This window comes from Haliaeetus albicilla, chromosome 14 (assembly GCF_947461875.1).
Source record: "Haliaeetus albicilla chromosome 14, bHalAlb1.1, whole genome shotgun sequence".
In the NCBI taxonomy this organism is placed as follows: domain Eukaryota; kingdom Metazoa; phylum Chordata; class Aves; order Accipitriformes; family Accipitridae; genus Haliaeetus; species Haliaeetus albicilla.
Window position 1 is genome coordinate 10,236,722 of NC_091496.1, and position 27,282 is coordinate 10,264,003.

Consider the following 27,282-nt stretch of genomic DNA (forward strand, 5'->3'; position numbering starts at 1 on the left):
ACTGTAGAACATGTGTTTATCTGATGAGGAGACCATGCTGGGAAAAAGTGACCTATATTATTTCACTGTCTTCAACGTAATTACAATTTCCATGATTTGAAGCAATTATTTCATACATCGTCACTGTGAACTAGCCTGTTTTGTTAGATCCTAGAACCTTTCCCATGATATAGACTTCTTGGGGGCTGGACACACCCTTAGAATGAGATTTGGATTAATTCAAAGAAAAGAAATGTCTTAATTTTCCATTCCGTAGTCGGGTGCTTCCTGGATTATACAAGATTACTATTATTGAGCTGTGTGGTCAGCGTAAGTATGTCAAAGCAGCTTCTAACTAGATTTTAATTAACAGATTACAGGTATGCTTTTCTTAAACTGTTGTTGATGGTAACTGAAGTTACCGCTGCTCATTAACATTACTGTGGTAACATTACTGGTGCTCATTATTGCCCCTTGGCTATGACGCAGCAAGTGAATGTTTCCCTACTATTTCTTCAAACTCAAAGGCAAAGAACTGGACCCTTTATTGTACACATGAGATACTTGGAACAACAGAAACCCTTCTCACTTAGCTCTCTCACCTCTGTTCTAATATATCAGTTAAATAATAATTATTCTATTCTGGAATAGAATAGACATGCAATAAAAGAAGAAATTATCCAAATTAAAACAAACGTAGCAGGGATAGATTTAGTAAAGGTTACATATAATTTTAAAAAGCAAATCCAGAGCACAAGCACTCACTGAAGCGTTGACCTGTGATTATCCCTGGTATTTAAATTTTTGATGTTCTTCTTGGCAACTGTGAAAACTAGCACTCTTCCAAATAGTATTTGGGCATGGTTCAGGAGACAGTACAACAAGGACTATTCTACATAGGTGGGTTGGATGACGTTATGTTGCTTGGAGATGAAGACAGTGGAACAGTTTAGCTTTATGGAGGTATGCCATGTGGCCTCTGAGCCATAAAATGGTTTTATTTAGTAATACTTATGCAGCCAAGGAAACCACAGTCTTTCACACCAGCAGGGCCTATTACAGCATTAATACTTTTCAAATAGAAAAGGTGACCAAAGTTTCACAGCTGTACATATTGTCTTGTAATTGCATCTTCTACAGCTCTTTGTTATTGATGTTGTTTGTTATCTTATCTGAGTGGCTAAATGCAATTTAGAGGATGCTGACAAGTATAAAATAGAATTCATTAGTTTTCTTCCATAGCAAGACTGTTAATACTGAGTTGCTCACTGTGCTTTTTAGCACAAATGAATTTTAATTCAGTCTCTGAAAACTATCTCTTGGTTTGTTCATTTACGTTTCGTAATTGACTGGAATGCGGAATAGAGAAAACATTATTCAGAGTGACTTTCCTTCATAAATTTTTGTTAAATATCATAAATTTTTTTACATTGCAATTTATTATGCTATAGTTTCCTGCATTTATCAGCATGCAACAGAAATAACACCATTTTGAACTTTTGATCACATGAAAACATTTCTCAAGCTGACATTTTGGCTACTTCACAAAAATGCATAAAGTCCATCAACAGTGCATAAAAAAGGTATAAGTAAAGCACTTTTAATGTCATTTTGAGATGTATGATTAATGGGATATAGACTAGTTTGATTAATCTGTGTATTCACAGTATCTCATACTTGACATTTGTAGCTAGTTGCTTCTTTACGAGAATTTTTCTTATAGCATTTATATACAAAAGGGAATTAATCATCTTCCCAGTCAGTCACCTTTTTGTCACTTACCCACCAAAAAGCCTTGGATTTCCAGAGAGTGTTTCCACTAAACACTCTTGCTGCCATAATATTTGGTTTCTCCACCACACACTCAGTTTTCATCTCTCTTGGCAAAACTATTTTTCCTTCTACAGCTCCTATGGAGTGTATGTTAAGAAAGTATTTGAACAGTAAAAGCCATTGCTAGTCTATTTTCCATTTCAGATGTAAAGAAAACAGTTTGAATTTGAGTTGACACACATGCGCTAATGGTGTTCGTGCAAGGGAAAAAAATAAATAAAACCAAGCATCAGCAGTGCTGGAATCCTATAGTTGTGTTTGACAAACAACTTCAGTGTTCAGTGACAAAGTATATTGCTTGAGTATATGCCTGGAAGCAATAAAGGGTGAAAAGAAGTGAGTTAAACTACAATAAGTGAGAGTATCCACTTATACAGAAGCCAAACGGTCACCTTTAAACCATTATTTTACTTCTTCATTCCAATTGTGGAGTAACTCACAGAACACCACGCTCACAGAGAAGTGCAGAAGAAGCAAAAGAACCAGTAAAGGCCTGTGACCACCTTTGAAGCTCTCACCGAGGCTTCTTCAACCTTTGACTCTGCTCCTATTCCAGCATTGCAAGTTATGCTCTTTGCACGCTAACAACTATCTCTGGTGTCGGCAAACGGGGAAGAACAAAGAGAAGGTGCTGCATGGTGTGCAGTGGCCCACATTCATACAATGAAAGAAAGAGGGCTAAGATTTTTTCAAAATCTATTGCAAAACCGAACTGAGAAAATTAATATATGGTCACTAACTAGTTCAGAGGGAAAGAAGAGATCTTTACAGAAGCAGTAAGCAAATTAACTGTTAGTTTTAAGTTTAATGAGAAAAGACATTAAACAATTCTGTGTTGTGGGGGAGCAACAGAGTATTTGTAACTATGAAGTGAGCTCATTAAAAAATCTGCTACTGAATCTGTCTCTTAAAATCTGCCATCGTATCTATAAGTGAGGTTGCTTGTTAGCAATAGCAGTTATTGCTCACAGCACTAATAATTGATGCTTTCCCAGTAGTCAGTGCATGTTCTTTTCAAGACATACAAAGTTTCAGTCTCAGTCATTTTCTTCTTGCCTTATTCCCCTTGCTTTTTCAAAGGCAATTTCCCTCTCCCTGCCTTGAAGCTCAGAGGCTCATATCTTTTGAACTTGTAGGTGAATAAAATACCTGGCAAGCAACCTGCCAACCATAGATCAGCTTCCAATTTCAAGGCAGACTTTTAATAAGCTGGAATACTTTTCAGAGTTTGTTAGCTCACCAGGTCTAAATGGCAGATTCCTATGTGCTGAGCACTGTGTAGACCTGTGTAATTATCTAGCACAGCAACTCTGTTGTTGCAGTATAATGCATTGATTTTCTGGGCAGTGCTGCTGGTGCCTGTTTAGCATAGTTCTGCTACTTAATATGTCTTAAATAAACATTACCAAATCTCTCTCTTTTTTTTTTTTTTAAATGCTTTTTCCTCAAGTAAGTCAGCACAAACCTGGAGATTCTCAGCAGCTCTGAAAGTAAAACCTTCTACCCCTCCAAGTACAGACTGAAGTGCCCAAATGTGAAGATCAGTTTTAAAAAGCTGGGGTTTTTTCCTACTCTGAAGTGCAGTTCAGGTGCCACTGTCCACACCATTAGCAACTGTATCATTCCCTATGCACATATAATTAAGCAAACCCCAATAAGCTCCTATTGACAGTAACAGACAAGAGACCTTACTGAAGGTACGGCAGTGCATATTTTAATGCCATTATTGCATTTTTAATTGAAATTGGTCTCCCCTTAACATGCCACTCTTAACCTCTAGGTACAATACAGTGTAAAAGAGTTTTGAGATAGTTGCACATTAAAGGTGTGTAGTTAGGCATAAAGCCAAAGCTAAGTGCTCTTAGCTCCTGCGGAGAATAATATCCTCCAAGGAATGCAAATATTTATATTCAGAAAGTATCCTTGGTAGCAAGTGATTCAGCCTTTAACAATCTCCAATTCTTCAGAAGAAGGAAGTACATTATTTTATAATGTTAATGAATGATTAGTATTCTATGGATTTGTATGCACAACTAAATAAGCACTCTACTACCACCATCTTTCCTTGTTTAGAACATAATAAACAGCATTAAACTGATACTTAAAATTTTTTGAGCTTGACATGGATTTCCTATTAGCGAGTTTGTGCTAAAAAACATGTGATGTGCATAATCTGTTTGTCGTTCAGTATTCACCATTAAAAAGGGATAAATAAAACAAAAAAGTAAATCCCAGTTTTCACACTTGTTTCTAATAGTGGAAACAACTGAAAAATGTACTTTCTTTCAACAGTTCAAAAATTTTGTTAGATTGAGGTTTGCTGGTAATCAACAAGCTTCCAGATGTCTCCAGCCTCTAATATGTGAGTTTTTCTTCTGTCAGAGACAAACTTTGCACATAATTAGTCATGATTTTAGAAAGTCAGTTAATTATGTCAAAAGTAATTTATGAAAGGAAAAAAAGCTAATATACTGTGTAACTAAGCACTGCCTAACCTAAATAGTCATGGAGTCAGCTTAAAAATCAGAAGCACTGACATAAAAGTATTTTGAAAATAGTGAAATGAAATGAAATGGAATGAAATTATGAAATTGGAGTTTTTATTTTTCAATTTCTTTTGGCTTCACGGTCTTCATGGTTCTGTCACACGTTCAGCATCTTCACAATCACAAGAGAAACTTGCAGTTCAAATACATTAGCTTTTCACATACACTCAACACTCCAGTCGTAATGGCTTTCAGAAAAGTCATTGTTGCAACAGCCACATTAAAATGATGGAAGCTGACGATGTTGTAAAACAGGTTATAAATTGAGTATAAGCAATATATTGCACCTGTGTTGGCAATTTTAGTCCATGTGAGTACAGCAACCCATAAGACTCTCCTAACATAAAGTTCATAAAATTAGGAAGGTCTAGGTTTATGGAAAAAATAAGACAGCCTTCAGGTCATTTAACAGATTGTCACTATGCTCTGGTTACAGAAAAATGGGAGATACATCCAGTTTTTTAAAAAAGGTTAAATACATTTTTTGTTTAATTGAGGAATTTCTGCATTATAAATATTCCATTAGTCCATTAGTCTATGAAAATATAGATATCCTATATCTGGCTGGTTGTCTGAAGAACAGCTGCAAAACAACAGAAATATTCTGATTTGAAAAGAAACCAAAGTATTGACACATCAAAATGTATTATTTTTCTAATCCCTATGTATTAGAAATGTATTGAAATAACATGGAGTAAAACATTAAAGTTCTATTACAGGATGAGTCACAATGTAGTGCTATGCATTAATATAAATACTTAAGTTAATTCTGTGACTAGAAATACTTCAAACAAAAGTATTTTTGATTATTACTGCACTCCTTTGCACCTTTCTTGTACTGAATGCTGAATGCCTGGTTCCTCAAAGTATTAGGGGTATTTAACAGGAGTGAGGATAAGGAAAGGTAAAAAGCAATTCTATCATTGCAGAAAAAGTATTTCACACTGCTGATGGTGCTATCAACCAATGCTTCTATTGAACCATTATTTAAATTTGCAAGATATTGTTAACAATTAACAACACAAAGCAAAATCCCATACATCTACAACAGAAAAGCTTTCCAATTAGTAAGAAAAGACATAAAGCAGGCATTGTCTTTCTTTCAGGTCTGTATGTCATTTCTAATAAAGATTGAATAATAGAAAATCATGCTAAAACTAATCTTTTCTTTACAATAAGAAGGCTCTATAGTGCAGGAAAAATTATAAACTTTTTTGGTCTGGCTGTTTCTCAATCAAAGGGCATATCAGTTACTGTATATTACTGCAACATTCCAAGCATTAAATTAAATTATAGACAATAGAATCAAGTACAGTTTACATCTGTGGGGCATTAAAAAATGAGGCACGTTCAGCAGTTTATTTATTCCCAGTAGAAATATCCCTGCTGAAATAGTGCTCTTAAAACATTCTTTCCTACCAGACTTGGCTGTTTCAAATGCATTCCTCAGGCAATATACATATTTAGTTTTTAAATGTGACATGTAGAAATCAACCTTGATTTGCTTGGATGGCTTGACTTTCTTTAGTTGTGCTACGGTTTAGGTAACCTTATCACTCCCAAGTTCTAACCCTGCTACTGGACCTATACAAACAGCCTGAAGCATGCTTATTCAACAGGGCTACAAAAAAACACCAAAGGTCCACCTGTGTTAATACATTTTGAAGGTTTCTGCCACTGATTACACATGATTAATGTGTAAGGAGCAGCCAAATACTGTGGAGACTGAACCTGCAATCTTTAGTCTAAAGACATGGATCTATACCATCTGAATTGAAAATTACACTGTTAGTTCAATACCATTAGAGTTCTCTGCAAACATAAAAGAAAGGTCTGCAAACATTACTGGTAGGTTTGGATGCAGGTTTTTTAGTTTATCTTAAAATCGTTTGATAAATCAGAAGGATTTTGGATTTTAATAGTAGGCATCATGTCTTCTTGTTCCTAACACTGGAAAATTAAACTGTAATTTAGATCAGCAGACTGTATAAATGAATCAGAAACAGAAATGTGGTGCATCAAGGGCCAGGTTCTACACAGGTATAAATAAGTGAAACTTCATTTATGCCAGTGGAAATAGGCTAAGTGAAACGAGCTTCACCTCTACATGACTGCCCCTCAGAACCTGTTTCAGCAGTGCAAAACTACTTGCAATTTCTAATGCTATCGTTTGCACAATGTTCCTGCCATCTTCTTCGGCTGCTATGGTCTTTTGCCTGGAGACACTGAGGCTGAATGGCACATTTGAAATTGAATCCCCACCTATGTCTAATCCATCCATTTCAGGATTTGTTACACTAGGCTCTAACTGCATATATTTCTATTCCTTTTTTCCCCAAAAAGACTCATTGGATCTCAAGAAAAAGTGTCAGTACCTGCACAGAGTTTGTAGCTTGATTGAAATTTAGTGTTTATAACTGTGTGTTGAGTTCTGTGACTAAAAGCCCAAATTGGGTGGCATTGGAAGACAAATGAAAGTGATTAAGCATAAATGAATCCAAATTTCCTAACTCTTGTGTAATGAAACTTCTGCATGTTTACAGTAATATTCTGGAGACTTGCTCTACTTGTTTTTTGTTGGTTTTTTTTTTTCATTTAAAGCTCTCTGACATAAGAATGTAAAAAGGAGGTAGAGTAAATATTTAACATGAAGGGATTCCTTGGATGTCTTTAGTACAACTTACTTGAAGCAGAGGATGGTATTTCAAGACGAATAATTTGTGTTGAAGGGCTGATGCTTATATTTTTGGCATAAATGCAAGAACAGGGGCAGGACTTAGTGGAAGCCGCAGCTGCCTTGACATTGTCAAGGCACCTATGCAAACACCATGGCTTCTAGATTTCAGAACAGACAGCATCTATATTGCTGCCTTACTATAACAACACATGTGAATCCTTATCATAGTAAACCACCAATGGATACACAGTGAAAATAAATCCTTCTAAGGGACCTGCCTTCTGATCTTTATAACCCTTCTAAAAAGAGCAAGAAAGCAAGCCGTGAAAATTCCACTGACCAGCTGAGCTATGAATTACCAAAATGCTAAATTCTGTAGGGAAGAAAAAATAATTGTTTTTAATAGCTATTTAGCATTTTTTTAAAGCTATTCAGAGAGCAGTGATGGCCATGGACAAAAGAACTGAAAACCACAGAAAAAATAGTTATTACCAAGTGGCATTAATAGCAGCACCAGGCTAGACCTGCATAGAAAATGTGTAGATATAAGTTAGCTCTGTGACAATTTTTAGACATGATCTTTATTTTCTGTAGTGTTGTCACTGAGACTAGTTTCAAAGGGGAAAAAAAAGAAAGGAGTTGCAACAGGAAAACAAAAACCCAGATGGACTGCTGCTTGCTTTTATCAAATTTACACTTGACCCATAATCTTTTGAAAATATAGATCCTCATTATAGATATCATATTTGTACCTTTATTATTCATTAGCTTTTACTAGCATAGTTTGAGATGTCAAGCAGCCTTGCTTATAAAATGAGACCTTTGTGTGAAATCACATTTTATATGTGCATATAAACATACGTGCACACCAACACACATTCTGTAGGTCACAGAATATTTTCCTCAGATGCCTGTATTCCCAAGAAGATGGATGTAAATATTCTTTTTTATCTTAGCCCATAGAAATATTTTACTTGGAAAAGTGACACATCCAGCTAATGATCTGGTAGCAATATCCTGTGCATATAGAAAACTTTGTTCTTTAGTGTAAATTTTATGGAAAATGAAGGTGGGGAAATAACCAGGAAGATAGTTAATCCTTTTCCACCTAGTGCATGGCTATTAACTAGAGTAGATTGTCAAATGCTTCCTCCTATCTTTTTTTAATTGGATCATCTAATAGCAGTTCTGGTGCCTGCCTTTGCACATTAAGCTGAAACGAATAGATCTGACTGTCACATCACTTGTATCCTTATTATTAAATGACCCAACACAATTCCTTGTCTTGTCCTTGCAGTATTTGCTGTTTTCTTTCTTTCCTGTTGTTTTTTATTTTTCTTTTTTTTTTTCTTTCAAAAGCAAGTATATACAATTGTGCTGTGTTTTAACAACTTTATTTTCCATTGCTTCCAACAGTAGAAAATTGGGAGATAATGTTTTAGACTTAGCTTACACTCAACTTGAACAAGTGTATGAGATTACAAAAGATGCAATGAAGCCCATTTTCATTTGGTTTTCTTGTGATACAAATATAACACACATTATGGCCCACGTGGTCTTGTAGTGCCAGCCTTCCACTGGTACATAAGAGTTGTTTATGCAGCTCTTAGACTGAGAAATATATCCCTCTGCAAGAGAGCCTGTTGAAATCAGAAACTGTTTATATGGATGATACTTATTTATGTGAATAAAGCTGGCATAAATAAACTAGATATATTTCATTTACATCTACACAAATCAGCATTTTCTAATGCTTTTCCTGCTTTTTGTTTTTCTCTATAAAGCAAGCTGCCTCACTACCTTCAGACCAGACACTGTTTTATAATAGCCTACAAGGGCCAGAATAGAATAAAATATTCCCAGTTCTTTAATTCTTAAAGAGAGAAAATTCCCTTGAACTTCACTTAAGCTTATATAGTAAGTGGCAGAATGACTTAAGTGTAACATTTTCCTCTAAAGTATTAATAGAATAAAATATAAACAATTAAATAGCTTTCAGTTAAATAATATATGTTTAGGACCTATTCATTCCTAAGTGTACTTACTTCTGACAGTTTGATAAATATATTATCTTGTGACAAGCTATTTCATATAGTTCATTATGTTCTTTTTACGTATTTTCCATAGTATCAGGAATGGAGAAGTGTATCCAGATGGATAAATACTGGTGCAATATGCAGCATGTATTATAAAATTAACATGTCCTCAGGTACTCCCATACTCATAAATAATGTGCAGAATATAAATTTCTGTTTCTATTGTATTCTAAAAAAAATCTGCTGCCAGATTCACTAATATGGTACTTGGGATATATAGTTCTAATATAATATTTTCAAATTTTTCATATATATATTGAAGATAATTTTGGAAGCAATGTTCATATCTCAAAAGTCAATATTTAAAAATAGTTTTGTAATCCTGTAAAAGGTTTCTGATTGTTGTCTTCTACTTGTCTTTTTTCTCTACATCTTTCCAACTCTGCATACTACTATGAAAAATCCTTAGCAGTTAAAGTAATGAAATACTCTTTTTTCAAAAGCTCTTTTTGTTTTAGAGGTAGCTAAATTTTATTAAAGACTAAAACTTTTTATAGAAGGAATAACAATAGGTGTTTTAAAAGTATGCAGAAGTTCTTTGCTGGCTATATCAATCCTGGTTTTGGTTTTGGGCTTTTTTTCCTTTATGAAACATGAACTCATGGAAATTGAATGTTTTCATTGATTAATATTTTGGCAAAAAAAAAGGATATTTACACGTTTTAAATTAAGACTTCTATTTTGTTCAAAGAACATTTCATTTTGAAATGTTAGTTGACTTACAATAAAACAATGACTCTGCTTTAATCAAAATAAAATATGTAAAATTATTAAAATAGTTCCATGGGGACAATGTGAAAATAACAGGCTTTTTCAATGTTTGGAAATGTCCTGTATTCGAAGATTTTATTCCAGTTTGGGATGGAAACATTTTTAAAAGTCTTTAAAAATTCTTTCAGTGCCAGAAAAATATTCTCTCCTAGTTCTAATACCTCATGTGTGTTCTGCTCCCTTTTTTCTGAGGGCAAATTCTCATCGCAGCATAGTAGCCTTGTGAGTCACCCCTTGTACTGGTGTTCAAAATACGAAGGGTCTGACAGTTACATACAGACTTACTGAATGATCGTTGCAAATCAAGTAGAGGTAAATCCAAACCCTGGTGAATTTTGTGAAAACTGAAATTATTATTTTCGCATTTTCCCCATCCTCATAATGGAAATTCTTTCCTTTGCTTTCTTTTTTGGCTGTGCTTTCCAGTTAGATTGCAAATTCCTAGAGAAAAGGATACTCCAGGGCTGTATATTTTTGCAGTGCCGAACAGTACATAATAAAGTAACCGTGTGGTGTCCCTCAAGGGTCCATATGGGGAAAAATACTATTTAATATCTTCAACAACATAGACGGTAGGATTGAGTGCACCTTCAGCAAGTTTGTGGATGACACCAAGTTGAGTGGTACAGTTGATACACATGAGGGAAGGGATGCCATCTAGAGGGACCTTGACAGGAGAAGCAGGCCCATGCAAATTTCATGGAGTTAAACAAGTCCAAATACAAGGTCCTGCACATGGGTCAGGGCAATCCCCAGTATCAGTACAGACTGGGGGATGAATGGATTGAAAGCAGCTCTGCAGAGAAGGACTTGGGGATATTGGTGGATGAAAAATTAGATATGAGCTGGCAATATGCACTTGCAGCCCAGAAAGCCAACCATATCCTGGGCTGGATCACAAGAAATGTGACCAGCAGGTCAAGGGATGTGATTCTGCCCCTCTACTCCGCTCTGGTGAGACCCCACCTGGAGTCCTGCGCCCAGCTCTGGGGTCCCCAACACAAGAAAGACATGGACCTGCTCAAGCGGGTCCAAAGAAGAGCCACAAAAATGGTCAGAGGGCTGGAAAACCTCTCCTGTGAGGACAGGCTGAGAGAGCTGGGGTTATTCGGCCTGGAGAAGAGAAAGCTCTGGGGGTACCCTATGGCAGCCTTCTAGTACTTAAGGGGGGCTTATAAGGAAGACGGAGAGACTTTTTATCAGGGCCTGTATTGATATGACAAGGAGCAATTATTTTAAACTGAAAGAGGGTATATTTAGATTAGATATAAAGAAGAAATTTTTTACGATGAGGGTGGTGAGACACCAGAGAAGTTGTAGCTGCCCCACCACTGGCAGTGTTCAAGGCCAGGTTGGATGAGGCTTTGAGCAGCCTGGTGTAGTGGAAGATGTCCCTGCCCATGGCAGGGGGGTTGGAACTAGATGATCTTTAAGGTCCCTTCCAACCCAAACCTCTCTATGATTCTATGATCTAATCCCTAAATCACTATGGGCTTTTGCACAGCATTCTAGTATACAGAAATGAATCCACTGTATCAACCCCTCATTTCAATAGTATCTCTATAATTCTAAACCTCAATAGCCCTTGTGAGAAATAAAGGCTATTAATGAAATTATCTCATGTTCTACCTATTGTAGTCAGTTATGAGAAGAAAAGACAGCGTGACCCCAAAACATCTGAAGTTAAGCACCAATGATAAACCAAGCATCAAGATGAAGGTGAATTTCTAAATATACAGTGAAGAAAGAACTAATGGAGGAACACCCCACAAGTGTATGGTGTTTATACATACTATGCAAAATGAATCAGGACAGAGTCATACTGAGACAATGTTCCATTTTGTAGGGGGAAGGATTATTGGGGTTTTTTTATGGTTACCATCAGGTCAAATGAGGATATAGAGATGTTACTTGTAATTTGGGGAGACTGTTTCTCCCCTCTACATGTAGATTTCTCTGCAGTCTGACAGGGCTTTTATTACCACTGGGTATTTTTCTAAAAGCATCTGAAGGGTTTAAGAGCACAAATTACATCTGAAATTCTGTAGGGTCTATTGTCTGATTCTGTTAGATGCTCAAATTTACCATGAGAAAAGATAATCCTAATGTCAAATATACAATAAACTTCTAAACAAGCACTAGGTTTTCCATCGTCTTGCAAAATCTGCCAGAAAAGAAAAAAAAAGAAAAGGAGGGGGAGGATGGGTGCACATATTTGTGAAGGTTTAAGGATTATATGTAATGGTTCATGATACAATTCATAATAGTTATGTGAACATTAATAGCTGCCTAATACTGACTTCTCCAGTTACACTGCTTAAGATCAACTCTGTTGAGTTCCACTGGCTCAAAGTCAAATGGCACAAGATGTCTCTGGTTTTAACTGCTAATATTTGCAAAGCATTATTGACTTTGAAAGGTTTCAAATACGTCCCAAGTTATTCAAATAAAGCTTTTCTCTGTCTCTTTCTTCCAAGGCATTTAACGTAACCAGCATTTTACAGATAATTAGGCATACTGGGGGAGAAACAGTAGAGGCAACAAAGATCCTTAAAGACAGTTATTTCTACGTGTTGCCCTTCATTGTATTTCCTAAAATGGCAAACATTGACAAAGTACAACTTTATCTTATGTATAGAATGCATTTTGGGGTGGAATTCATCTACATTTAACTATGTATCTAAAACGTAGTAGACTTAAAATTTGGAGTACTGAAAAGACTACTTTTAGAATATATGTGCTTAGATTCTTTTATAAAGAATTTTTAAAATGCCATTTGGGAATGCCTCTTTCTCTTGTTCTGATAAAAAAGACAGCTGGATAAATATTTTAAACTAGACACCTGACTTTGAACAAAATGAAAGCTGAATATGACATATCCCACCTATAGTATAAGCACTTGTATTCTGTCATAAAAATCTGTCTCACAATAAAAAAGATAACATAATTAAAATAAAGCCAACAAACAGACCTTTGATGTATTCAGTTTTCATTAATATTTAAAAGTGTTTGGGACATATCAAGAAAAGCAGGATCGAATCATGGATACATTAGTGCTAGATAACTCAAATTAGGTAGGTCTTCTGTAGACACAGATGTTTAGCAGCTAAATAGTTGTGTCTTTTCTGTGAATTAAATCTTTCCAGAGAAGCTATTCTGTTCAATTAAAGAGAACCCACTTTGGGGTAACAATGTACTAATTTCTACATAAATCCATTCACTGCCGTTTAGAGTTGCTGTGCTCAGTAAAACTTGCGTTTATATTGGTGTGTGAGGTGTAATAAATCTTTCTAAACTCACCTATGGAATATTATCTCAAACTCTGCATCTGCTGTAATTGATTTGGCAGAAAAAAAGTACCTTGAAACTTTCCTTTCATCTTTTTAGTTATTTCCACCTCAATTTTCCCTCTGCCTTTTGATTTTCTTACAATGCCTCCTTTCTCCTCCATTCTGTTTTTTATCATGTTGATGATTCCAGATAGCCTTAAGTATACTGTCAATCACATGCCATCCTGCCCAAGAGCATATGCCCCTGAAAATCACATGGGATAGCTCATTTTTATCCATCTTTTTCAAAGGAAATTCAATTTAACAGTCATTTTGAATAGCATAAAACCCTGACTTTTGGCATCTTCATTTTAAATGAAAGCACCAGATTCTCTTTCTGTCAAAACACTGGATTGCTCTGTAGGAAGAATTCTACCCTTCCCAGATTGGTGTGGTAATAAGCATGTAGTAAGTGGTACACCTTAATAAATCAAGTCCTCAAGAGACTGGACTGTCTGTGTTTCATCAGAAGAGGGCTGTGGTTATTTGAACCATATGTATCCTGTAAAACTCAAGAGTTTTATAAATCGATTCTTTCACTTGTTAACACTATTAAGATATTAAAAATAATGCAAAACATCTTCTGTGAGTATAATTTAAAGGGGACATTTCTTTGTATGCTTACTTCCTTAGAAACACATTGGATGAAGTAGATCATGTTCTCAAAGACTGTTTCATGGATGCTTGTGTCACCCTTAGACTGGAACAGTTTCATATCAAAAATTTCCAATTTATATTTCTGCTGGAATGTTTTTATAGATAAACACATTTCTGAAGCTTTCTATCGTGCGTTCCACATTTAGAAAAAAAAATTCTAACTTTAATAAATATTTTTATTATCCACAACTTTGTCACTTACTATCACCTACTCAAAATGCTTTATTAAAGAGATAAGGATCATTAGGGTTTGAAGTCACTAGAGAGTTGTAGGCAGCCACATTATACTGGTTTAATATTGCTCACATGAATAAACAGCTACACTACCTTGGACCGAGACCTGGGGACTTGTAATAGCAATGGTATTATGTCATTTTTCATAAGCAATGAATATGATTTAATATTTTCTATCAATCACAACCACAATTTTGAACTGCATTGTCAGAGAACACTTTGGGGATGTGTGTACCTTTTCTAAGAAAAATCACACTGGAAAGCTAAACAAATTTTATTTTAATAATAGAGTCTCTGGTATAAGGAGTATGTCAACTTGACCATAGCAAATTTGTTTGAATGCATGCCAAAATTTGCTGTTTAACACCAAAATGAATAATAATAAAAAAAAGGTCCATCACTCAGCAAGCAATATCCAGTTAACTGGAAATAGATATGGAATCAATATAATACGCTTAATTTAAAATATTTCAAAATAAATGTTGACTGAACTATTATTATTTTTAAATATTAAATATTATCATTAAAAGCATGTTGTGAATGTGTGGAAGAAATCATCCTTCAAATAAGGCTTAACATTGGAATTATGAATATTTCCTCTCATTCTGAGTTGATTCCCTGTCTGTTGTTTCTCAGGTTCAGATAAAATACAGGAAGATAACTATTATTCATACACTGTTTCACATATATTTAATCTATATTGGTGTGATTACCTAGCTGAAAGTTAATGAACTTAACTGGGAAAAATGGCAGATGAGCTCTGGATTAGGCCTTATATCAGAAGTCATAGTAGCTTACTACTGCTGTAATGAAAATCAACGATAAGGTCCAGAAATTGGTAGGTTCACATACATTACTGTCAGAAAACAAATAGCACTTCAACATACACTACTATTAAGTAGGTACTGTGAATGTTTTCAGCTGATTTACAGAGAAGTTTTCTTCTAAGACAGTCTGTAAATTGGCCATCATTACTAGGTAGGTTTCATTAAATACCAAGAATACCAAGATTTTATTATACTGCATTAAATTTCTTTTTAAGAATTAGTAACATTAAATTGAATATCAGATAATTTTTATTGGACTGGCATGTACTTCTAGAAATGCATCTTAAAAGTGCAGTAAACTCAGTTTGTATGAAGATTATGTGTGATTATTTTTAATTTGATGTACACTGTGAAGTTTCCAGCAAGAACTAGAAACATGATGAAATACTGTGTAAGCATACACCTTGGTTTTTTAGTAGTATGTAGCATGTCAATACTATAAGCCCTGGTAGATTTGTAATGGTTATATTTCTGTTGTTTAGTAACTAAAACCAGATCAATTATAGTAGGACTAACTGAGTATGTTATTTTGCCAGCAGGGAAGAAAAATTAAATATTTGCTAGATGTAACAAAGTGTAAATATATATGTCACAGTATATATGTGACATATAATAATGTGAAATGGAAATATCAAGGATTACGACATGAGCTAACATGATTAGCTGTGTTAAAGACTTTCAAGTTCCACTGAAATTTTTCTTCCATAAGCTGAGTAGAATTAGAAGAAACAAAAATATACCCTATGATTTATTACATGTTCCAGTTATAGGTTTTTCCAATATTCTTAGAAAAAAAGAGAGAAGAGTGTTTTGTATTGCATACAGATTGAAATGATTCTTGTCTCCCCAAACCATACCTTTTAATTTCAGAAACTTTTGCCTCTGTAATTCAAACAAACTCACAGGGAAAGTTCTTTGTTTGAGGTTTTCACTATAATTTAAACTTCATCACTAGATCCACACATTTGGAGGAAGAGCACCAAACAAAATTATTCATGGACTTTGCTGCACCAGCTCACTTCATGAAGCCAATTACATTCTCCAAATATAGCTAGATAGCCAAACTCACCTGCTGTTAAGAGCAGAGGTTGAATCATGTGAAAGTAGTTATGGACTAATGGGTTTTTGCTTGTCATTACTAGATTTTGCTTTCTGTCTCTTACCTTGCCAAGTTTCTGAGGCATCTGCCTGGCAGCCACACAGATAAAACCTCAAGCAGTGAAAGTTCATGCTTCAGTCTCCCTTACAGCCTTTTATCTCCTACTGATTCATGTTCCCCAAATATGATACTCAAATATCTTAAGAACTGTCTTTTAAAAGTACAGTGGTAACTTTCAGCATTATTACTTCCAATATTTTTCAGTTAGTTTCCTGTTTGCAATTAATTCTGCCTTTAAAGTTCTTGGCTCAGATTTGCTAGCAAGCCTTATGTAGCAGCATTGACTTCAGCAAACTCTGGCCAATTTACACTGTCCCCTTTTCTATTGCTCAACTGGTTCAGTTGCTTGCTGGTTCACCTGAGTTAGCATATCCTTTCACTAACTGGCAATCCCCGTCATGACCTTAGAATTATTTTTGCAGCAATATAGATGACTGATGTCTGTGAGCACAGGAAAGTAAAAATTGTTAATGCACTATCTCATGTTCAGCAGCATAGGTTTTTGGGGTGAGCTTTTATCTCTATTTTTTTTTACCCAGGGAAGAAAACTTCTGCCTCCTGTTACCAATTTTACATGGAACATTGCCAGTTAGAGGTCTTAACCTTGTCAGAAAGATCCAACTACTTGTAAGATTATATTTTGTCCTTGTGATGGATGACTCTTTAGAGTACCCTTGAATAGTAATATGCTTTAAAGTACTGGTGGCTTAAAACTGAAGGACACTTGCATTGCCCGATCTTACTCTTAACCTGTAGTTCATAAACTGTGTCACAGATATTTCAGGTTTTCCCCAATGTCTCCTTTTTGGTTTTCCTCCTTTTTCTTTCTGTCCCTTTCTTGTCACATGTAAGCAGATTTTGTTATCACTTGTCAGCTACATAGCAAAAAGCTGAATTAACTAAAATTACACAAGGCTCACCAAATTCTTATAAAACTTGTTCCACGGTAATATATATATTCCAGGACTATGCTGATAATTGGAAACATAAAATGTCATTCAGGTGTTCACATTACCTAGACTTTATATCTGTGGCCTTTTACATTATTGATGGGGACAGAAGGCAACCCCAGTCGTTACCTCTTCCTGTAAAGCAGCACTGAGACGTCCACCTCATGTACTCAACATGTTCAAAGTGCCAGACTCATTTGTCAGTGCCCTGCATCTGGAAAACATCTTTGCCGGAAGAATGTTCTGCAGCATAAAGTAATGTGGGAGGTGAGACTATATTTCTGTAGATTTTAAAAGGGGAACCAAAGATTTTTATGAGGGCAAAAAAGGGCAAAAGCAATAGACTTGTGCAGTTGTGATGATGTAATGCTATGAAAAACAGAGCAGAGCAACAGCAGCTTTGTCACTCCCTGAAAAAAAAAAATAATATCTGTAGTGATATTTGCCTATATTCAAGGTTCAAAGATATATCTTACTTCATGCTTAATTTCTAAGAACCTGTTATAAATGAAATCTCACTATACTCTGGCTGCTGTGGAGCAGCAGTGAGGTTTTTGCACTTCATGTCCCAAGCATATTTTAGTTATCAAGCATTTATATTTAAAAAATATCAACATAACATAATAAAAGGGTGACTTCATTTTTTTTTTGTAATAGAAGAAATGGCTGTTTTAACACAATCTTAGAAGTTAGAAAGAATTACATTCTGGTCATTAAAACATTCAAGAAATTGGCTATTATGAATATAAATAACATTGCTTGACAAATGGCTAACAGAATCCATCTTGTCAAAGAGGATATAATATGAATATGTTCACCAAAGTAGATGTGCTATAAGCAAGATCAGTCTGAATATTTGCCAGCAAGCTCTGGCAGACAGATAACAAAACTTCAGGTTTGTTCTCAGCATTTAAAACAGCAGGAAATAAGATTTGTTCTCTTATGAAATGTAATCTAGCAGCCCAGACTTGCTTTAAGGCTTTCACAGGTAAGTGAAGTGCCATATAGGAATATGTAAATATTGAAGCAGTCCTTCCTTTGTTGAGTAAAATATTGTTTGTACTGTAATGGTGTGGTTTTAGTTATGCTGTTTTAGATTAAAATAGCAAAACTTTGTAGTACAAAAGCTGAATAACATTTTCTCAAATTTGGGGATCAGTACACTGAAGCAATTTGAAGCTTGGTTTTTACCAAAAGATAGGAGTAGGAATGATCTTTTCTCTTTTGTCCTGTGTGTTGAGCGCTAACAACATATTCTCCCTGAACAATTAATCCTCTTTTACTCTTGCTTTCTATTTCTTTACACAAGATCTTTATAGAGGAAAGGCTTTTTGTCACAAAACTCTATAGAAACTCAATAAAAAAATGGATTTTACTCAGCTGAAAACTTTAGCCATTCCCATGTGAGAAAGGAGCTGAGGGTTTCTAGTCCATGTGCTAGAACAGTTTATACACACTATCCACTAACTGTTTAATATAAAATGCATAGACTATTTTGAGCACTAGAGCCAGAATGTCTTTCCCAGAAAAGCAATTTAACTACTAAATTAGAGTCATGCTACTGCTTGTTCACTCTTCCTGAAGCTTGAATATTTTGTTGCACGGCTTCAACAGGAAATGGAGAAAGCATCCATCCTTCCCTACCAATCCAGTAGGTAATAGCTTGTGATTAGATCTCTTTATGAAGAGAGAACGATCTGGGTTTCAATCCATTTAGAAAAGGAAATTGAAATCATGTCTGCTATTTCTCAGGTGACTGATTTAGCCACCAGAATATTTTAAAAACGTTAGGCAGCACTATATTTTCTCTGGCCAGGTTCTCAAGGAAAATCTCAGTTGCACATGATCTTGTAAGTGCTAGATGTGCTCAGCAGAAATGTAGCTATTAAATCCTAGTATTAGGTAGAAGAACAACCTCTTTTTGGGTTATGCTCAAGTTTAGGTGTGATCTAGAAGCTTAATTTTTCAAATTCAGGGTGTAGGCATGAGCAGGAGCACAACTCTTGACACCTTGAGGAGTCTATAGTCACAAGATGACCCTTGCAAACCTTCACTCCCAATTGTGCCATGATTTCAACGACTACGGGTATCTCAACACTGCAAAGCGCAACAATCCATGAACTAACGATTCACTAAATGAGTGGAAGGCTGTGCAACCTGTGCATCAAGCCAGATCATGGTGAGATTCACTTGCCTAGAAATGACAGACATCTAGTGCCATTTTAGACTCCCGGATATCCCACCCACTCTCCTGACATTCAGAAGGTGTTGTATCCTGTTTGTCTACACTGTCCTAATATCTCAGATATCCTACAATGTCCAGAATTGCTAGTACCTTTCAAAGGAACTACATAATACTATTACATTTGTGTTTCAGTAATAAAATCGCTCCCCAGGTCCCACTGCTTGGTGTTTTCCAGCCCTTCCAGATGTCAGGTTTACTTCTGTGCTTGTGTCTACACCCATGGCAAAACCATGCCTGTATAGCTTTGCTGGAGGTAGTCCTAGAAATATCTCTTTTTACAGATTTGATCTTGAAAGGTGTTTAATATTCTCAGCTTTCATTTCAGACAGAGTTGCAGGTGTATTTGGCAAGACTGAGTCTTATATGAGTAGTTACCAGTGTACATGATCAGGTAGAGGACTCTTGATCGTGCCTTGCGATCTCATTGAGAACATGTGAGTGATATCTCTGATCTGTGTAAAGAAATACTGTCTCATTTATGAAAAACTTGCCTTCAGGACAACATGGAAATAAGTCTGGGGAAGCTACCACAGTATCCTTTTGTGGCTCATATATATCTAGAATTTAAAATGCAATTCTTTTAACTCCAAGACTGACTCAAAAATAAAATATATTGGATGTTTTATATTCTTGCAAATAAAAAGTGGCTTATTTAGAACTAAAAGATATTTCCTTCCATTTCTAGTCTTATCACAAACAAGCAATGTTCTGAAACAGCAATCTGATGGATTTGCTTGTCAAGAGAAGCTTGCTTTGAAAGTGCCATTTCCACATTGCTTTGTGGTTCTGTGCTGAGTGTGTCACTGTCAAAGAATGTATCTTGTTCACTGGCCAGTACTCAAAGCTTAGACAAAAAAGACTTGTTCTGCTCATCGTGATGCTCCTCTCTGTGACTTAGTTTTCCCATTTGTTAAATGAGGCCTATCACACCCAGGTACAAAGTGTTTTGACCTCTACTGTTAAAAAATGTTATGGAAAGCCTAGATATTAACATTATTCTCCACAGCTATTTAGTCAATAGATTCTTTTAAATCTATCTGAAGATAGCTCAGGAAAGAAAAGAGTTGTGAGGCTGAATTTCTAGTATGACTCCTTTGATAGAAATTTTATCATCTAGGGAAACAGCTTTCAGAAACTAGTAGATTTCAGCTTTTGTTGACTTGAATCAAACCTAGTCAACAAATGGAACAAAACACATTTATCCTATTATTGAATTCCTTTATCATCATGCATGTAATATAAATAATAATTTAAAAGAAAAAGAAATTGTGGCAATTTGTTGGATTAAATTAATATCCTCATTGAATGCTAAATTTCTTGCCTTGACTCAAAAGATTTGTTCGTTTTCCTATACTTTAGGATATAAGTAAGGTATCTCATGAGGAAAATTGGTCATGCTAAATCTTTTTGTGGGTAAAGTAAATTTGAATTCAAATGTAGAATTCAACTCTCATTGGTTTGGAACATCCTTTTCTCAGGAAAAAAAGGACAAATTTTTAACAATGATTATGCATTTTGGTGGTTTAATATTTGGGTACCTTATGAGGCTGCATTCTCAAAAATCACAGCGTATATGGATGGCATGTATGGCATCCCAAGTGGATGCCATAGTGATAGACCTGTGCGAGGATTTTCTCTGACATGTAGGACCAGTCAGTCCTCTTGCAGAAGATCAACCGTGTCCTCTATGTGGCTGACAAGGTGCTGCATGGACAAATGAACATAAACGCTGGTGTGGCACACAAGCTGGAGCCTCTACCCCAAACTGGGTGAGGGCCCATTCGTTGTCTTCACTAGCTCTGGGACAATTCCACTTCTCCCAACGTCAGCTGCTGGGCCACATCCAAACAATTGGAAAAGTTATGCTTAGGGATAGCTCTGAGGATCAGCTGAAAGGAATTTAGTTGCTTTTACCAAGAGTGATTTTTGTTTCTTCAAAATAAAACAATTCATCACAATCTAGCCATAGGAACATAGTGCCTTTCCCCCAGTCCCAGCTCTGCTATTTTGGAGACAGTCTTAAGGTACTCTTTGTAATGACTTCTTGTGATGCTTCCTGACAGCAAAATGATTTTCAGCCTCTCTGGCTGCTGCAAGCTGGGCTGTGCTCTTCACCATCTGCTCGAGAGTGCAGAAAGACCCCTGTGCTTGCCTCTTTCTTCCTTCCTGAGACCTGATTCCAAGTTTCTGCAACATTACCCAGGATGAATTTCCCTTTCTCTGTGGAAGTGACTTTAGCCTGGATCATGTGCAGCTAAACCCCAGCTCCCCTTATCTGATCAGTGCATTTCTTGACAAAATCTGTAATTGCTTGGAAAATTATGAATATGCATTTCACAGATTTCATATTGTTCTCACTGAATTTAGAGGCAATATTTTTTGTGAACTGAGTGAAGACTGTGCTTGGCTTAAAACAAGCAACCCCAACCCCCCAGAAACCAAAACCAGAACAACGTTGTGCGTACAGTGAAAACCTGCAGTTTGACATGCCTGAAGGAAAGACAAGGAGACAATTTCCAGTAATTTTTTTCAATTTCCATAAATTCATTCTTTTTTTCCCATTTGCAGTTAATGTCCTAAGCAGTGGGTTTTTTTCTTTTCAGAAACTGTTAAGGAGAGAACTGATTTTCCCCCTTCCCCATCTCACGATATTTTGAGCACAAAGATTATGATGTAAAGATTCATACACAAACCTCCTGGAGAGCTGGCTCATTTTGAAAATTGTTCCCAGGTGTTTTGTGTCTCTTTCTTACTCAAAGATTATACGATTAGCATTTTAATGTCCCACAACTTCTTGTCTAGTTCCCTAGGAGGATATGAAAATGAAGCCATGAAAGCTAAGCTGTTTGGTATTTATCACACACACTCTGATTGTATTTCAGAGCTCTGGGATTTAAACAGGACGTCAGTCTTTCATAGCCCATTTGGATATCTTGGTCTTCATATAATGCTGCTGGATGAGTATCAAGAGCGACTGTTCGTGGGAGGAAGAGACCTCCTGTACTCCCTCAGTTTGGATCGAGTCAGCGACAACTACCGAGAGGTTGAGTAAAAAGCTATATGTATTAGTCACTTCGTGTCATAATGTGTAGCACAGAATATCAGAGTTTGCATGACTGGAAATGAGCTAATGGAGTTTTTGTAGATGTTTTGTGCATGAACTTTAAGGTCATGTTTATATTTAAGAAAAATACACTAATTACCATTTTTTCCCCAGTAATAACCCATAAGGCTTACTCTAGGTGAAGAGATCTGGGGGTCATGTATCTTTCTCACTGTTTTTCAGAATGTTTATTGATGTTTAGAGCATCTCACACTTTGTGCATACCTGATTTCTGTATCTCTGCTATATTATCAAGGAATAATTTCTCCCTGGTATTTGTGGGGGACTTTTCCACAGCAGAAGAGAAAATGGAAAAAAAAAAGACATTAAAATACGATTAGCACGTAAACTATAAGAGGTTTTCAATAGCAGCATAAACCATGCAGCTAATTTTTAGTTTTCTTTAGAAATGGGATTTTGCATTGGTTTGAGCCAGAGGTGCTATTAAGTAGTAACTGAAAGTGGCATTTGAAGTCTACTCAGTGGTCTGTGAAAGAAAGGTGGCTTAAGTTATAATCCTACCAGAGAGCTCGGTACAACACAGAAACCACAACTGATCAGCAAGCTGGCAATTGAAGTGGAGAGGTCAGAGTTTGAGCTGATGTGAGCCTTGGTTTCCTTCCTCACTTCTACCCTTGGCAGCTGGGATTGGAAGCATACAGTGGCAAAGGGAGCTGGTAGGAGCATTGCTCCTACCTCAACCATCTTGACTGTGGGTAAATGATGTCTTGAAATATTTCAGTTTTTCTTATCTACTTTAAAAAATTTTCTCAATGTGTTTTGATATATTTTCATTCATTTTCAAATTAATAAATGAATGAAAAAGTGAGTAATAAAATAAAGCCCCTCTGGAGAAATACAATTTTTGTCGATGTCCATATTGCACTGACCACTGATGTTTCAAATTCTTTTCTTTCTGTCCCCTTGTTCTAAGTGAATACTATTCTCATGCCAACACTCTGGTCAATTTTACCATAAGCAACCTTGCTTATCTCCAAGTGTAATTACCATGTTCCACTACTGTGAACGGATATAATATGCTTTATCCTTTTTATAAACAATTTGGGAAAGGCAATCCTAGATATGGGGAAATGAATATACTCAGGGAGGCCATTTGAGAATTTATCTACATTAAAAACAACATAATAATTTTTAACTCCTCAGAGAGCAATGTTACATACTGAGCTTTGTTCCTCCACAGTGAGATATGAGTTAACTCCTTTTCCATTTGATAAAAATTATTAATATCCTGTGACAAGATATTAGAGCTCAGGGATATGAAAACATTTAGGAAGCAGTTGTTTCTGTAAAATAAGCTTTTTTTCCCCTCTCTTCTTCCCCTTTTGGCAGTAAATCTTTATGAGGAAAGATGACAACATAGAGCACTTTATGCTTCTGTCCAACCACCATTGTCCCATCTGGACACACTCTTGAAATTCGTTGCTCTCCTTGTTGTTGTTTTTAGATGGAAGATCAGCCATTTAACCTGAAACCATACTCTCTGTCTTGAGTCCTGTGTGCAGAGTATGACAAATTAATGGAAGTTCTTCTTGCCTGCTTTTATGATGTGCAAAAGATGAGAAAGTGGAATAAATGGAGCTTGACCTAGCATGCTTAGAAACATGACCTCACTGGGACTTAGCTCCCTTGAATACAAATGCCATGATCCTTCTTTCCCAGTGTTCACTCAGTGCAGATCTCATTCAGTGATAGGTAGGGAAAATTTGATTGTCCTACAGCATTTCTGTTATATGAGAGCTTAATTACTGAGATACATTGGGGGAAGTTCCTGGAACTGAGAGACCGGTTGATTCATTATTACCAAAGTTCTTCATTAATCTGTCTTTAACTGTGTGTTGGTTAGCCTTTGACCTTTTCTTTCAGACTGAAGACTTTAGCTTAATTAATCTCAAACATCAGATATAATCTAGTGAAAGTATAGGACTGGAGGCAAGTTCCTGGGTTTTATTCTTGCTCTGGTAACCACGATGAGTCACTAGCTGCAAAAGAGATGTTTCATAAAGTTGGTAGTTTGGAGCAGATTTCCATAGATTTTTTTCATCTTCTGTGTTTGAGAAAACAGTTTATGTGTTTTAATTCATTGACTTCCCTCTCTCCACAATTTGGAATATGAATATGCTTTCTAAAAACCAAACTAAAACCCATTTTCAACTAGAGATGTACCCCTTCTGCTGTAAAATGACCCAGTAATTCAATTCTAGCAAACATATTAGAAGTCCCCCAAAGAAAAACAACAAAATGCTGACTGGATATAAAATGCTTTTGCATTGAGACCTATTGACTGCCAAAGTAATCCAACATTTCCAAAAAACTCAACTTGTGATGCATATGAGGTATGCATCCTATAAATCTGCTTTTAATAGACTATATTTTTTCTTAAGGTTCAATTCTCTTCAGTTTTCAAATACAAAGTAGCTCTCTGAAGGGTAGATTATGGCTTTTTCACATAAGCTATTAGCTGTTTATGTATATATCTACCAACATTATTTTAAGCATTGTTATCCTGGCCACTTTTCATATCCAGTAAAGAAAAGATACATACGAAATGGGAAAAATCTTTCAGGGAAGAAAACTACTACTGTCATTCTTGCATTGGTTGGCGAATCCAGAAGTTCAGGGTGAGCTCTCAGCTGTGGCATAGACCTTCCATGTCATCTTGGACAAAGACAGAGACTCACTTCGCCATTGGCCAAATTACATTTCCTTTGCCTACTTTGCCTTTTTTTTTTTAATTCTTTGTATCTCTCCTTTCATATAATACACACAGAAATTTTCTTGCTTAAAGTATTTAACATGACTTACCATAAGTTTTTGAAACAAAGTTACTCATGCACCTTGGTTTCTATATGAAGAATGCTCTAACACTAGCAAGAATAAGGGAGAATACCAAATATGGTTATCAATATGTACAGAGAATTAAAGCCATAGAAGTACTTGAAATCTTGTGTAACGCCAAAGCTTCAGAGGTACCCTCCATGTGACCTTTGCTTTCCCTAACTTGTCATTCCCTTTGACACCACCTTTGGAATCAATCTTTACACATATTTGGGATTTGATCCAAAGTCTTTAAGGCTTGTAATGATCTAACACACTGATAGAGAACTTACTTTGATATTTGGTGCCAAATTTATTTTAAAAAGCATTTCACTTCATTGTAATTGGTTCCAGAGCAGATCTTTGTTGACAGCAAATTTGAACCAATGCCAGCAGTTCATCACCACTGATCTAACAGCTCATAGAGAAGGATGACCTTTGTTTCTAGTTTTCGTCTCTTGTTGGAGTGAAAATAAACTGCACTTCCTATTTGTCCACAAACTCCTTACAGATACTCCTTCTTCCTAGCTTCTGCTTCAAAGGGCTCATGAAGACCTTGCTCTGAAAAGAAGCCTTCCTCCATCTGTAAATAAGCTTGTGCAAGCAGATTTCAATGTGTTTCTGATCTAGTATGAGATAGCCCCAGATCAGGACTTACGTCTCTGTTGTAATATAGAGCCCTCATAATATAACCCGCCTCTAGTGAAGCTAGCTATATTTCCACTCCAGAGCTGGCTGAACACAAGTCTGCAAGAGCAGAGCTTGCTTGTATCTCCTTTGAATACTGTGTAGGAACATACATATATATATTCAAACTGAATTAAGCAGCACACAATTTAGCAATGACTTTGATTATCCATTGGAATTACCTCCCAAGAGGCAAGGTGGCTATGTATTTGTTAATAAATATATACAATATCCAGTCATAACCAGATATTTTTGTAGAATTTGTGTTTCAGCCAAACACAAGTTATGTGTTAATTAAGCACTGTTTATTAACTTAAACCAGGGATGGGATAGTTGAATTGCTTAATTGCTCTGTCATATACTAGAGTTCAGACTAGCTCACACAATAGTCTGGTTTGGCCTGAAGTGCTATAAAGCTCATATAATTTCTTGAAATTAGTTTTCATTAGGTATGCCATCCTGTTTTTTGAGGCTAGTGACTGAATAGGGAAGCTGTTTGGAGACACTAATTAACATTCCAGCTCCAATTAAAGTTTTCCCCATAACTGAATTTGCTCAGTAGCTGTTGTCTGTACTGCCTTACAACTCCATTTTTTCCCATGAGGAGTATATTTAAAGGTAGCTTTTTCCTGTCTTTTAAACACAGTGATAAAATTACATCATCCAGGTCTCAAGGATGATCATATTATAGTGCAAGATGAGAAAACATCACTAAACAAGCAATTTAAAAATTTACTTCACAATAACCTGCAGGGGTGAAAAGTTTTGAAAAATTATGTCCAAACCAATAATTATGTCAAGCATGCCACCCAGTGAAATGTACGTTAGTGTGATGTTATTCCAGTCTAGATGAACAGGAAAATTTCCCAACAATAGCTATTGACAACTTGCCAAAAGATTGTAATCCTGGCAAAGAATCAATTCAAAGTTAAAGCTGGTAGTTGTCATAACCCTAAAGCATACACATCAGGAAAAATAATATATGGCAGGTTAAAGGCTACCATTACAGCTGATTAATATCTGGATTTCCACACAGTGCAAACACGTCCTATGTTATGCTATTTAAGTACAACAGCAATAATTACACAAACTTAATTAAGTACAGTAAGTACACCTTGGTAAAGTATTGTATGAGCCACTGACTACAGATTTCTTTGCAAATGATCATAAAAGACTGAGCAGCTCTTCTCAATTGTTTGAACTGAGCTAAGAAATCCTCATGAAGATTTCAAGATTAAAAACAATATTTTTTTTTTTTTATGTTTTGCGGAACATTTTTTTACTATACACATATTTGACTACTGTGCTTAGACCCAAGATGCATGCAAAATCAAATTTTAAAATTTGGTATGAT

At 35.8% G+C, this 27,282-nt stretch overlaps 1 protein-coding gene across 1 annotated transcript in view; it reads left to right on the forward strand.

Annotated features, from left to right (window-relative positions):
• SEMA3E (semaphorin 3E) overlaps positions 1-27,282 on the forward strand; it is a 149,345-nt gene that overhangs the window by 54,329 nt on the left and 67,734 nt on the right. Inside the window, exon 2 of the mRNA XM_069801687.1 lies at positions 22,186-22,346. Coding sequence (XP_069657788.1) covers positions 22,186-22,346 — 161 coding nt within the window. The remainder of the gene's footprint in view (positions 1-22,185; positions 22,347-27,282) is intronic.